Source organism: Mytilus edulis, chromosome 5, assembly GCF_963676685.1.
Source record: "Mytilus edulis chromosome 5, xbMytEdul2.2, whole genome shotgun sequence".
NCBI lineage: Eukaryota > Metazoa > Mollusca > Bivalvia > Mytilida > Mytilidae > Mytilus > Mytilus edulis.
Genome location: NC_092348.1, coordinates 64,273,911 through 64,289,386, shown reverse-complemented (window position 1 = coordinate 64,289,386; position 15,476 = coordinate 64,273,911). Strand labels below are relative to the sequence as shown.

The 15,476-nt window shown below is 32.6% G+C and overlaps 1 protein-coding gene across 1 annotated transcript in view; it reads right to left on the bottom strand.

The window, feature by feature from the left end:
• Nucleotides 1-1,146: 1,146 nt before the first annotated feature.
• LOC139524186 (mdm2-binding protein-like) overlaps nucleotides 1,147-15,476 on the bottom strand; it is a 40,577-nt gene continuing 26,247 nt past the window's right edge. Inside the window, exons 11-20 of the mRNA XM_071318812.1 lie at nucleotides 11,587-11,871; nucleotides 10,728-10,886; nucleotides 9,250-9,381; nucleotides 8,675-8,766; nucleotides 8,138-8,229; nucleotides 7,265-7,687; nucleotides 6,283-6,505; nucleotides 5,066-5,179; nucleotides 3,614-3,679; nucleotides 1,147-1,313 (exon numbers count right to left, since the gene is read on the bottom strand). Of these exons, the coding sequence (XP_071174913.1) occupies nucleotides 1,263-1,313; nucleotides 3,614-3,679; nucleotides 5,066-5,179; nucleotides 6,283-6,505; nucleotides 7,265-7,687; nucleotides 8,138-8,229; nucleotides 8,675-8,766; nucleotides 9,250-9,381; nucleotides 10,728-10,886; nucleotides 11,587-11,871 (1,637 nt within the window). The 3' untranslated portion in view covers nucleotides 1,147-1,262. The remainder of the gene's footprint in view (nucleotides 1,314-3,613; nucleotides 3,680-5,065; nucleotides 5,180-6,282; nucleotides 6,506-7,264; nucleotides 7,688-8,137; nucleotides 8,230-8,674; nucleotides 8,767-9,249; nucleotides 9,382-10,727; nucleotides 10,887-11,586; nucleotides 11,872-15,476) is intronic.

The window sequence follows — 15,476 nt, the reverse complement described above, 5'->3', positions numbered from 1 at the left end:
CCAAATTTGTTTAAATAGACAGCCCAAATAAGACAGTGGCCAAATTTGTTTAAGTAGACAGCCCAATTAAGATAGTGGCCAAATTTAGTAGTTTCAGACAGATTTTTTCTTTGATTAATGGAAGACAGATGAAAGAAGCTAGTTATGGCAATAGCTCACACTGGCATTTTGGTGCAAGTGAGTTTATAAGATAACCAGGAAACATTAAATAAATTAAAGGACAAACAAAACCATGACTAAAAGAAAAGAGAAAAACAACATTATACAGAAAACGTAAATTAACCAAAACAAACCTCATTGTAAATTAGCTGGTTCTCCAACAAATTTCAAAAGTGGTTACTGCTCCACAAGTAACACCTGTCATGTTGAAAATTTTAACAGTGCACATGCTGAAATTCTTGCCTGTTTTACTTATCATTTAATTTATGTTGAAAGTCTGTAATATGAAGGTTTTACTAAACCTAACATTGTCAATGTTCTATGATAATGAGGTCATGGTAAGATGAACCAGGCCGGACAGACATGTACACCTTACAATCATGCAATACACCAAATATAGAAAAACCTGTTGATTATAGTATCTGGAAAACCGACCAAAACTTATTATTGACCAATAGACCATGAAAATGAGGTCAAGGTCAGATGATACAGACACCGTCCTGTCTAGACTAAAATGTTGCTTATTGTATTTGAAAAAACAACAAAACAGAAACTGGACATTTGCCAATTAACCATGAAATGAGGTCAAGGCAAGATAAACCTTGATCACTGACCCATGCAAAGAGGTCAGGTCAGGTAAATCCTGTCTGACAGACATTCAGAGGTTGTAAAGAAACCATATTTAAAATGTAGTTCTCCTACTACTCATATTTGGAGAACTCATATTAACAGAGAAATTCCACAAGCGTTTTCCCAATTCTCAAACAATGCAACTTTGCCTGTTGTAAAATTGTATAATTGTATATGATGGGGCACTAAACCCATACACACACAACTTTGAGATGAAGAACAGCAATAAAAACATTTCCTTTGCTTTCATTCATTTTGTGCAAGAAAATTGTGTGTCATGAATAAATAAGCCACATCCTTTCTTTTCCATCATGTGTTTTTAAATCTGAGTTTATGTGTGTTATATAAATAAGAATATTTTTTTGACAATTTAACATTTATTTTTCATGTAATAAATTAGTATATATATATTTGTCACTTAACAAATATGAATAGTCTCTTTCTTTTATTTTGCAGCTCAAATTTTTGGTCTTCTACTTTTTTGCAGCACCAATACTTTGTCGTCTACTTTCTAAATTAATAACCTGTCAACAAACAAACAAAAATATGACATACTGTGGATTCATTTATTTTCGTGGGTATCAAATTTTGTGGATTGCTGAAAGGTTGCATATTCGTGGATATTTGATTTCATGGATTTGCCAATCTCTATATACAAAGCCTTTTAAAAAATATTTTATTCGTTGGACATTTGAATTCGTGGTTCACCTGTACCCACGAAACCCACGAAAATTGGTATCCAACGAATAATAATGAATCCACAGTATTTGAAATGATCTGTCCAATAGAATTGGTTACTGAGAGATAAAATTGGGAAAGGAAAAGGGGAATGTGTCAAAGCAACAACAACCCGACCATAGAGCAGACAACAACCGAAGGCCACCAATGGGTCTTCAATGTAGAGAGAAACTCCCGCACCCAGAGGTGTCCTTCAGCTGGCCCCTTAAAAAATATGTATACTAGTTCAGTGATAATGGACGTCATACTAAATTCTGAATTATACACACAAGAAACTAAAATTAAAAATCATACAAGACTAACAAAGCCCAGAGGCTCCTGACTTGGAACAGGCGCAAAATTGCGGCAGGGTTAAACATGTTTATGAGATCTCAACCCTCCCCTTATACCTCTAGCCAATGTAGAAAAGTAAACACATAACAATACGCACATTAAAATTCAGTTCAAGAGGAGTCTGAGTCTGATATCAGAAGATGTAACAAAAGAAAATAAACAAAATGACAATAATACATAAATAACAACAGACTACTAGCAGTTAACTGGCATGCCAGCTCCAGACCTCAATTAAACTGATTGAAAGATTATGTCTTCATCATATGAATATCAGGCACAATCCCTCCCATTAGGGGTTTAGTATCATACTATCATAAAATATATGAGAAGAACATAACCCGTGTCATGCCAACAATTTTTTTTTAAATGAATGTGTTTAGTTCCGATGCAAAGACCCTATAAGTGAATCAATATTAAAGCCAAAATATACAATCTTTAATGACCTGACAACAGTATCGTAACTATATCCCTTCTTAATAAGTCTGTTTAAAGGTTTTGAAGCTTTTGAGGTGAATACTGACATTCTTGTGCTTTATAAAGAATATTACCATAATAGATTGGATGTGAAATACCTGAACGTATAAGATGTCTGCATGTTAAGTTATATTTACGAATTATTTCCTTATACCGATGATAAAATTTAGTAAATGTTTTGACTAGTTTGTGATATCGAAAACCCTGGTGTAATAATTTTTCAGTAATACATAAATTTCTCTTGCTAAAATCTAATACGTTATTACATACACGAGTGAATTGTACAAGTTGAGATATATAAACACCATAAGATGGTGACAAGGGAACGTCACCATCTAAAAATGGATAATTAAAGATAGGAAATGAAAAATCATCTCTTATTATCAGAGACCATCTACTGACTGCAAAACAGCATCATAAAGATTTAGAAGCTTCCATTGTTAAATTTGTCATAGTCTTTTTTAATCTTTTGTGCTTTTAAAAAAGATGATACTAAATGGAACAGCAATCTAGAAAACACATTAAGCAAAAACTGATAACTAATACCAGCGGTCATTATGAGGTATCCTATAACAAACCAAATTTACACCTTATTGTCCTTGTATCAAGTTCTAAACTGATTACCCAATTAGATTGAATAATCAAGAATTGCATTGTACTCAAACATCACCCAACACCAAGAATGTGTCCATAGTACACGGATGCCCCACTCGCACTATCATTTCCTATGTTCAGTGGACCGTGAAATTGGGGTCAAACTTATAATTTGGAATTATAATTACAAAGATCATGTCATAGGGAACATGTGTACTAAGTTTCAAGTTGATGTAACTTTAACTTTATCAAAAACTACCTTGACCAAAAACTTTAATCTGAACTTTGCACTATCATTTTCTATGTTCAGTGGACCATGAAATTGGGGTCAAAACTATAATTTGGCATTAAAATTAGAAAGATCATATCATGGGGAACATGTGTACTAAGTTTCAAGTTGATTGGACTTCAACTTCTTCAAAAACTACCTTGACCAAAAACTTTAACCTGCAGCGAACAGACGCACAGACGGACGGACGAAAGAACGAAAGGAGGCACAGACCAGAAAATATAATGCCCCTCTACTATCGTAGGTGGGGCATAAAAATAGTTTACTGTGACTTGACTGCAAGTGTCCCCTAAGACATAATACAGTGGTTTTTTTTTTTAATTTTCTTTAATATTAAAATTGTAATGTCATTTTTTCCATACACATTCATCCAATATTTTTATGTAAGACCCATACCTGTTGCACCTGACTTTCAGCAATGTTCTTCATTTCTTCTTTTAAATTCTGAGATGTTGGAAGATCCTGAAAATATTTTTACATGTATTAGGTTGAAAATTTCCTTTAACAATAATTAAAAGTATCGTGTAAAAAAAAATTCCAATTTTCTGCTAAACACAAGTTTGCAAGAATTGCTTTCAAAATCTAATGTTATGTAATAAAGAAAAAATTTAAAGCCTATACACATTATTTATTTCAAATAGCCACTTATACAATATGAAATACCAGATCAGTGTTCCAATGTCCCCTGTGTTGCATATATTTCATATTTCCAAGGGCATAACTGTTTTAAAAAAGTTGATCATCCACCATAATACAATATGTCTGAAATATTGCTGATATTAGCCTATAGTATAAGTTTATAAAATTTGGACAAGAATTGTACCTGTGAGAGTGCTAACAAGGTCATTTTCAATAAAAAAAAATTAAAAAAAATTGATCAGCCACTATTATAGAACTTGTCCAAGATATTGCTGATATTAACCTATAGTATAAGTTTTATAAAAATCTAACAAGAATTGTACCTGTGAGAGGGCTTACAAAGATTGGTAATGACAAGACTAGACTGACGGACACACAGGCAGACAAAAAGACGTCCAGTATTTCCATGTCCCTTGCAATGTATTACACAGGGAACAAAAATATTTACTACAGGTTTTGAGGGCATAATTTTGGTAATGATAAGAATCTAAAATTCATGCAAAATTAACTAACCTTATCTAATCAATAACATGACTTTGAAAGCAGTTGCAATTTTTTGATGTTGAATTAAATTCAAAGGCAAATGAAAACTGTTTATATTTCTATCATCAATAAGTTCAAATTAATGACAGCTATTCATATAAGGTTGTAATGTTATACAGAAATGGCAGCATAATGATGTTGCATTAGGAATATGATGTCACGTACTGTAGAGCCAAAAATGAATGGATCTCCAGCATTTAAAAGACTAGAATTTCTGTTTTTAGCCAACAAATAAGCACATGAACTTTTAAAAAAAATTAATTTCACAAAATTTAAATTTACCGTCTTTTGGTATGTATAACGCGCACATTTGTACCCAAGGTCATGTTTCTTGTAAGAGGGGTGCATGTTATACATGACTACAAACAATTTCTTAGTCTTTTTTTTCAGGTCCAAACTCCGACAAAGAAATTTCCAAGTGAAGTGAAGAGTACAGAATATTTTTGCTAAAACCTCGATTGTTTTTATGTTTTACATATTACAATTGTAATATGAATCATATTGTTCTTGATTTGTCGTGTTTTATTTTTAATTTTTTTTATCAGAATTTGCCTTTTGGAACTCATATTCAGCTTTCCATGTTCAAGTGTCTATTTAATAACATATCTAAAGAAGCTTTTCAGATATTCAAAAGTGTCACCTAACAAAACAGTCTATTCCACATACCATGACAAAAAGTTTAGTAACTTTGAAGAGTTTTGTAGCACACGCCTGGTAAATACTGCTATCTTTATCCACACCTTGTTGTTTCAAAACACCATGCACTATTTCTTCTAGCCTCTGAAAAATAAAAATAAAATCTTTTATACAGATCAACAATCAGTAAATTCATAGTATTTATATTTTTGTACTAGTTTTAATATCGTATTTGAATTTAAATTTTAGAACCTCAGGAAATAATGAAATTCATAGCACTTTGTTTTTGGATGACTGCTGTTTATTGTTGAAACATCTAAAATAGGAAAAACGAACAAGTGTAAAAAAAACATAAAAAACATCTTGATACAGTTGGAAATCAACTAAAGCCAATTTTAGGCAAATGTTGCTCTGAGAGGAATATAAGAATATCAATTATCACTGTTTAAAGATATGTCAGCCAAAATAATAGAGTGGGGTGCTCATTTTCGCCACAACTTTCCATGTTTTCTACAGTTTATGTTCAGGTCTAAATGTTTTTGAAGTATACTGATATTTCTATATGAAGATAACTTCAAATGCAAAATATACTTAAGCTTGAAAACCGGTTTGTTTTAAGAAAATCATCTGTAAAGTAAGATGAAAGGGTGTTTGAAATTTCCGGATGTAGTGTCAATGGGGGACACATATTCGCCGTTTTTACACATCTATTTAAAACCAAATAACCGCAGCTTTTATAACAATTTTTATCAAATCAATTGCATTATAGATGAATAGCAGACATTTCAAAGGTATAAAGAATTCAAAATTAGGGCATTCAGTCAAATATTTACTTAGAAATACTTCTTTGAAATCGTGTTTTTTATTCCGGAAATTGTCCGAAAATCGTTGTCCGTTTTTCGGTCATTTTCGGTAGGAACCGCAATTTTGTCTCAGTTTAAAAAAATATTATATTTGTTATAAAAATATAATTTACGGGTACATTTCTTCCATTTCAGCCATCCTTTGAAGTTTTTACACCTCAAAATCCTTAAACCGTGAAATTGTGTCCCCGGCGAAAATGAGCACCCCACTCTATGTCTCAGGTTTTCTAAAAGAATTTTAAGGGTCTGTTTAAAGCAAAAAGTTCTGGCCTTAACACAATAACCTGATAAAAATCAAATTATGGACATAAGCAAATCTACCTTCACTGAAACATACATAAGCAAACAAAAACAGTAAAAGATAATTATTATATAAATATATACCCTTTTATGCCTTTCTGATCTTGATTCTTTTTGCCTTTGTGAACTAATAGAATCATCCAGACTGGCTGACATGTTTAATGAATCGTTAGCAGACGACAGTGACATCCTGCCACTGTTCTCTTTTCCTTTCTTTATGTGTGCATCGCCTACAGAATGTCGTCTCTTGGACCCAGCAGCTTCTGACAGCTTCAGTTTATCTATAGCTGTTGATGGCTTTGCAAAACTGAAATAATAAAGTATTATACTTTGCTGTAGAGTGACCTATAGTTGTAACTTGTTAATTTCTGTGTCATTTGGTCTCTTGTAAAGAGTTGTCTCATTGGCAATTATACCACATCTTCTTTTTTATATTATATGATATTCTACATATAATAATCAGAAAACTGATAAGTTGATTAAGTGTTTAACTTTTAGGTACTTAAAAGTATCTAAACCCATCAGAAGCCATATGTATAGTGACCTATAAATTTCATTCACTGAATCATCAACAGAAACTGAAACACTAATGTGTACATAGTATAGGGATGATCCACTTGCACTATCATTTTTCTATGTTCAGTAGACTGTGAAATCAGGGTCAAAACTCTAATTTTGCTAAAAAATTAGAAAGACCATATCATAAGGAACATGTGTACTAAGATTCAAGTTGATTTGACTTCAACTTCAACAAAAACTTCCATGACTAAAAACTTTAATCTGAAGCAGAACAGAGGGACGAATGGATGCAGACAGAAAAACATAATGCCCCTAGGTGGGGAATAAAAAAAAATGCAGGGCAATAATCAAAACTGCATTGGAAGTAAATTAGACCTGAAATTAATTGAATGTACAAATTTGTGCTGAACCAATGATTATACAAAATCATTTTTCATAATCTGAAAAACAAACAAAAGTACTACAAAAAAGTACAAATATTTATGAAAATAAACTCATGTAAAACAACATGAACTTTAACATAAAAGAAACAGAAGAAGCAACTTACCTTGTGCTGGGTAAACTTGTATTAAGATCACCTTTGACCTTTTTCCTAGGTGACCTTCTAGTTGGAGACAGCATATGCTTTGCCTTAGAAACTCCTCGTCTTGGAGACAAGAGAACAGACTTCTTCAATGGTTTCCTTGGTGACAGCAAGCCTCTTCCTGCAGATTTACGAGGGGAAAACAAAGCTCCCTTGGCACATTTTCTTGGAGGTGTAACTTTGCTCAAAAAAGATTTTCTTGGAGATTTCCTTGGTAACAGGTCACCTGACACTTGTTCTAATCCAATCAAACTATCATTACTTTTCTTCTTTGGTAGTTTGAACACAGTTGTTGGACCTGATGTCAAGGTTTCAGCTTTTACATGTTTTTCTCTCAATTTGTAGTTCTGAGTTTCCAGTTTTTCTGTTTTTTTACCTATATTATAACTGAAGTAAAATGATACTTTAGCAAACATATGACAACTGAAATGTTAAGATTTGCAGACGTATTTAAAGAACATTGACCAGGCAACGAAATTCAAATAATCAGGAATATGTTACAATATTAGTTAAAAAGCTCTAAATTTTGTATATAAAGCTGAAATGAGAAAATTGTTTATAAAATGTAGTAAGCACAATTGCAGAAAAAAAATCAGACTAGTCTGTGAATGGAACTGAGGGCAAAACTGTGCAAACAATTTCAGACATGATGTGAATTTTAGTAAAATATAATGTTTAATGGGTTTTTTCTTAATCACATTAGAAGTCAGATAAACACAGTTGTATTTGAATATTTGCAGGCGTAAATTTTCATTTTGATGGTTACCAATTTTGTTAATTATTGAAATACCCGAAAATCACCCAATACTTGTATCCCTTCAATGCAAACATACTCACTATATGTCAAAATGTGGCATGTAATGACAATCTGGCCAGGATGATTTCTGTATATCAGAGGAATTTTGCAGTCTAAATGATCGACTTGGATGCTAAAAGAGATAGCAATTATGATTATATAGGTTAAATATTTGCCATCATGAATTAGAGCATTCTTTTTTTAAATCATACCACTTCTTCTTATATCTAAGTAATTAGAATAAATCCCTACTAAAAACTGCTGTTTTCTTTTGCAAAACTATAAGAAAATTTATCTAACCTACATACAGAAGAAATTAACTGTGTTAAATAGGATATTTTGTGTATGCATATCTTTTGAGATTATTAAACAAGTGACAATAATTCAAGAACAATTGTTGCAGTTTTAGGAAATGATGCAACCAGACTGCTTTCAAAAATTCAAATTGTGAGTGTTCTTTTTTTAGAATCTATCTAGTCTCAATTTTTGCAAAAAAATCTGTATTTAATACAGAATAACTTAGACATTAAATGACCACAAAACATACACCATGATTATCATATTGATAAATATTTTACCCTTTTTCTAACAGGAGATAACTTTGTTGCTGCTGGATTTCCATCTTGTTGAAAAAGTTTTAGAAACCCAGTAATATCTATGGTAGATGGCACTGTAAATTAAAATCAAATCAGAGTAAAATTTAGATTTATTTATCAGAATAAGGACCACAATCTCACATTTGCCCAGGTCAGCTTATTTCACTTAAATATTTCTCAAAGAAGCAAATTCGACTATAATACAGCTTAAGAATGAAGTTTATATTGTAGCCTTTCAAAAAGGTTTTTTTTTTTGCTATTGAATTTTTAAGAGCACTGTATATTCCCCTTGCTTGATGTCAATATCACAAGTAAATGAAGTTAAAATAAAAAGATAAATTTTTCAACATCTATTTTTATAAAGAAGAGTTAAATTACATGTAATAAGGAAAGACAGTACTGTAGTTGAAGAGTTACCACCGTCAATTGGTAATTTGATGGATGCAAATGTAGTTTACCTGGCATTGCAAAGTGGCAATATTAAAACAGATTTTTGCAATCGTCAAATCAATAAGTAAAGGATTTTCTCTATTCTACTCTTTCTTGTCTGTACTTACTATCCTCAGACTGAACAGGAGACGACAGGGCCATACTGTCTGTTGACTGTAGTCTGTTAAAGGATTTCCTCTGAGACTCCTGATATACCAATAAACATCTCTCTGACCAAGATGATGGAGATTTCTCTAGCTCTGAAGTAATCCATGTGCAAAATTGAAAAAAAGTGTTGTGCAACTTTTTTTATTAGAATTTGAACTCTCTTAATTCTTATGCTAATTTTTTTTTGTATGAATAGACAAAAACTTGATAGACATATCCCTTTATTTCTTAAAAATGGAAGTTATAATTGAATATTGTCATAAACTACTGCACCATTAGATTGATTACTGTTGTGAAAGTACAATTTACACGACGTAACGTTATATTTATTCCCGTACTTTCACTTTCCCATTGTTGACGTCAACTTCCGCCCAGCAATTGTTTATATGGTTTTGAAGAGTGAAGTTGATATACACCTCGAAGAATAAGAAGATTGATATTTGACTTGATATATATTTTATAGAAGGTAAACAGCATACATTTTACACACTGTATCATTTTACTGATCTCCGTATCAGGTTCTAAATATATACTTTGCCCTATTTATAGATCGTTAAATATCGCGCGACCGGCAATTCAAACACATTAACGTTGGTTGTTCATTTGTTATTATTCATTCGTGTATTCCTGTGTGAATAAACTGTGTTGTATATTTATTGTGTATTATAATAAAGTATTGTATTTTTACATGTTGTTTGCATAAAAACGTAACTGCCGTATAAAGTTGTGGTAATTGTTTAATGAGACAAATACTTGTTGTGAAGCCCATGTATGATTTTACCCGCTCGGACCCGTTTGTTCTATAAATACGTAAGTTCACAACAATTACGTTGATTTTGGCCAATGGGCTAAGTGAGCTTTTCTCATCACTTGGCTTCAATCATCCTTGAAATTAACTTTTACAAAAATCTTCTACTTTGATACTACTTGGCCAAAATCATCATTTGGGTATTTATTTAAAAATATAGTCCAATGATCAAAAGTGCCAACCAACATGCCGATATGGCTAAAAATAGAATATAGGGAGAAAAATGCAGTTTTTGGCTCATATCTCTGAAACTAAAGCATTTAGAGCAAATCAGACAAGATGTAATATTATTAGGTTGACATCTGTCCACCCTGAAATTTTTCGACAAATCAAACAACCCCATAATTGGTATTTTCAAGGGAATTTTGCGCCACATTTTTTTCTTAGTGATTTGTGGTTTCAAAAAAACATCTCCTTTAATTCTCACAATGATATTCAAGGTGATCTTCAATTGCCAACTTTCATATCAATCCAGTTATGAAATTAAAATGATAACTTTCAGTTGTAGTAAGGAATATCAATTTTTTGTTTTGCCATATATATTTTAATTACTAGTTAACACTCAAATGCTTTGTGTTCTTTTATTTACAAATCCTTATAGCTCTTTAAGTTTTTGCTTTAATTAATTACCTGAAAAAGCCTGAAGATCTGGGAGAGGTTGTCTTGGAATGCCAGTGACAGGTAATTTTTCTTGTACTTGGTTTAGGAATGTCTTTTGAACTTCATAAAGGAAAGCATGAAGATCATCTAATTTTACAACAGACGGACTGTCTTTCCTCTCTTTATCACCTTAAAACATGAAACAGTACACAGTAAAGCACATACAAAGTGAACAGACTGACTGTCAGTATGTCCTTCTTAAAATACTGTGTCCCAACAATGAATAAAATGTTGACACAGAGATATGTCTTGCTTGTAGGCAGAAAATTTAGAGAGACAATCTGATGGACTGCAACATTGCTTAATATTTGAAAGGTCTTGGACTAGGGGACATGGCTTGAAATAGTAAAACTGATATGTACTGATAATATGGCACTTTTATAGAAAATATCTGTGATCTATCACAAGAAGCTCCTATCAAACTAACTTTAGAAGAAAACTTAACTTTTGTTGCCTTTGTAGAAGGCCAGGCAAACAAATGATGATATAAAAATCAGCGATCAAGATGCTGCAATACATCATAATACATATTAAGTTAGAAGAAAGAAGTCATACAAAGTCAGTATTCTAAACTTCATACCAAAGTAGGGAAAGTAAAAAATAAGTTTTTATCTTGATGCATTCATGCCAACTTACTAGATTTTGTATTTGATGTAAATTTAAGTTAAGTAAAACTAAACTTACTGTGTCCTGTCTTCCATCGTAAAATGAGAGCATATGAAATTTACAATTCTGAACTGAAATTACCTTCTATGGGAAAAGTAACAGTTCAGACAACTTATTTTTTTCAGTAAAAATTCAGAATGGAAGAAAATATGAAAAAACTTACTGAGCCATTCCTTTAACAACTGTACTTGTATGTCCTTTAACGAAACCATCATCTGATTCCAGTTATCTTCAGAAAAATATGGTAACTCTGACATAAAATCTAAATTGTCATCTTCTCCATGCTCATCAGGTGGCAGCACTGAGTTATGGTAAATAAAATCAAACACTTGTCCATTCAGCTGATATGGTGATCTAAGTTGACACATGATAATGTCTTGACTGTCCTCTTTACAATACGCTATAAAATGTATGTATTCATGTCCGGGAAGTAGTTCCTCTTCTGGTTCTATGATGGAAAATTAAGTTTAGTACAAAGGACTGTTTAAATAAAACACTTGCAGGGGATAATATGCACTTTTATTATACACTTAGTAGTAAATACAGATAAATTGTATGTGTAATACAATCATTTGCAAGCGTGCTGTATCAGCCACCCGCGATGATATTGATATCAGCATGGTTGCAAAGGCTTTATCACACCTTTAATCTGTATAACGTCACGTCATTGATTGCAGTCACTGTTGCAAAGGCTTTATCAAACCCCTTATCTGTATGACGGCATGTCAAACCTATAATCTGTATGACGTCATTTCAAACCTCCTTATCTGTATGACGTCATGTCACATAAAAAAATTTATGTGAAGTATATGTATATAATAAAGTGTATATGATATAGCTTTTTCAATATCACACACCATATCAACCCTCATCCAATATAATCCCTCGAGCAGAGCTCTTGAGATTATATTGGTGTCTCGGGTTGATACGGATGTGATATTGAAAAAGCCATATGATATTCTCTATTTACAATAAAATTGATTTTTTGCCATTTTACTTCAAATTGTAAGTAATATATGCTACAGCCTTTATTTATAATCAATTTCAGAGCCTGTCAACCCCCACTTGATAACTTTTGGAACAGTCCCAACATAAAGTAATTTTATTAAACATTTATTCAAAATGAGCTGAAAAGAAATTTTCAAATGAGCAGAAATGTTTTTTTTTAATGACTTTTTCAACATTAAAGCATAAAGGAACACACATTATCAAGATTGTTTTCTAGCCCTTTCAAGAGTAAATCAGACAGTTTAAATTAACTGTTATTGTTTAAACTCTCTGCAATGTAAGGTTATATCCAAATCCAAGTAATTTATAGTACAAAAAGTAAACAAAGAAAAGTTTATAAGATTATTTATACATTGATTAGGCTAATTTTTTCCAAAATTCCCAAAAGTATTTTTAGTCCAGCGGCTACAAGCATATTTCAGACGAATTGTGCACAATCTGCTACAAGCATGAAATTTGGCATAGACCTTCCTCAACTATTACTCTTTGATTTCAGATAGGGAGGCATTTGAAAAAAAATGTCTCACTTCCGATGAAATTCAAAATGGTGGACATCATACTTAAATCAGCCCAATATCGGAGACTAGTATGTGAATAGGTGTTATTATCATGCTACTATCACAATATTTAGTACACACCTTTGTTTTTTACTACTTTTGGGTATATTATATAGATAAGATGTCTTTAAGAACCCTACTTCCGGTAAAATCCAACATGGCGGACATTGTACTAAAATAAGCTTATGTTTTAGGGAGCGTAATTGAAGTGTGTTTTAATGTATTGCTACTATCATTAAATTGTGCAGGAACCTTTCTTTAGTGCTTCTCATGGATACAATGTATAAGACGTATATCTTTGAAACCCTTACTTCCGGTAATATCCAAAAATGGCAGACATAGAAATATCAATTTATTATTTAAATATTTAATTTTTTTCAACATGTAAAGAAAATGTTGTTTTTTGTGCTGGTCATTAAACTTTTGGCTTTAAGTTATCCCCATAACCATTAATTCAATTCTGTTGGAAATGTTTAAATACAAAGTTGACACTTCCGGTAAAAAAATATGGCGTAAATTTCAAAGGTATGTCCTCAACCCATATCTTCGATGTAAAGTTTTGGATAGGTTGATTAAAACAAAATAAAATCACTAAATTACTAAAACATTTTTAAAATTACTACTATTTTGCCTTTGAATAGATTACATGTTTATTCACGGTCACCACCACATGCACACAAGGCAGTGCATGGAGGACCCAGTTTTCCCCATAAACAACGACCGCGGCATCTGTTCTTACATCCACAATGTACAAGTTACTAACAAAATGTTGAGGCCTTATAAAGAGGTTTTTAAAAGGGATCCTCTTTGTACCTTCACCATCAATTAGCGCCTGGACTGGGTAGCATAAGAGCCGATCCTGAGCTCGTCCACCTAAACAACCGCCTGAGTTTATTGCACGTTTTACATGCTGGAAAAGACTAGACCAAGTTTAGGGAACAGCCTCAATTAGCCTTTCCCTTTGTGCAAATAGTTATTTTCTTGCTTCGTTAACCATGTTAGCCCCATCTGATAAGTTTGTGCGATCTTACACTAAAACCCCGGTGAATTGAAGGCTGATACAAGAAGCAAGAGCTACATTTAAGGAAAAGGGAATACACAGACGAATCCAGGGTCAAAACAAATTCCTCAAAATTCCTTCATTCACAGCAGCTTGCTCAATAACATTTTGAGGAAAAGGTAGTTGTAACAACAAATACTCAGGATGTTAAGTGTTATCCACCACTTGATGATGTTTCAAGTTTAACATGAAGAGACTGACACTAGAATCAAGATGGATGTGTCTGATGCAGTTAATCACAAACTTAACTGAGTCATAACTCGAACAGTCGATACTGATGTCATTGCTGTTTCGCTGTTCCGTGACATAGGGGCAGACAAACTTCGGTTTCATTTGGAAGTGGAAAAGCTTTAGATATATATCTATCCACTACCTTTCAAATGCACTAGGCATTGAGAGTTTACACGTTTGCTGGAAAAGGAACTGCGTTGGTGACATGGATGAAGATGTGACTTTAACATTTAGAATGATGATTGACCAGCCAACATCACCAGATATGGATTTGATAATGTCATTGATAAAACGATACGTGGTTTTGTTGTTAGATCGACAAAACTTATCAGATGGGGTTAACAAAGCAAGAAAACATGTGTTTTTGGAAAAGAAAACACTTATTGAGGCTATTCCCGCGACTCGGTCTAGTCTTTTTCAGCATGTTAAGTGTGCAATATACCATGGCGGGTGTGAATGAGTAACAATCTAGGAATTGGTTCCTATGCTAACTAGTCCAGACGCTTATGAATGGCGAAGGAACAAATATGATCCATGGGAACCCTTTTGAACAACTCTTTGTGAGGCCTCTTCATCTTATCAGAAGTTTGTATATTATGGATGTAAGAAACAATACCACAGTCGTTGTAAATATGTCCTTACCTTAATAAAATACCTTAAAACTGTAACACGAGTGGGAAATCTTGGATGCGTATGGTACTTGTAGCAAAGAATTCTCAGGATATTCTATCTGATCCACCACATAATGTATTTCAAGTTTAGCACTAAGTTCACATTAAGAGGCTGAAACAAGAATCATGGTGCTTGTGTCTGATGCAGTGAAACACGAACTTAAACGAGTCATGCTTCGAACAGTCGTTACTGATGATGCTGTCATTATTGTTTTGTTATTCCCTGACTTGGGGTAGACGAACTATGGATTGTGTTTGGGAAGGCAAAAAAACACTGGATTAATATCTATAAATGACCTTTCAAATGCACTAGGCAATGAATGATCACACACACTTATTGTGATCCATGCCTTGACCGGTTGTGATACGGTTCTCTGTTTGCTTGAAAAGGAAAAAAAGACTGCGTGGGAGACATTGATGGCATTTTTTACCAGAAGTGTCAATTTTTTATTTAATTATTTACAACAAAATAGAATTAGTGGTTTTGGAATAACTTAAAGCCAAAAGTTTATTTACCAGCACAAAA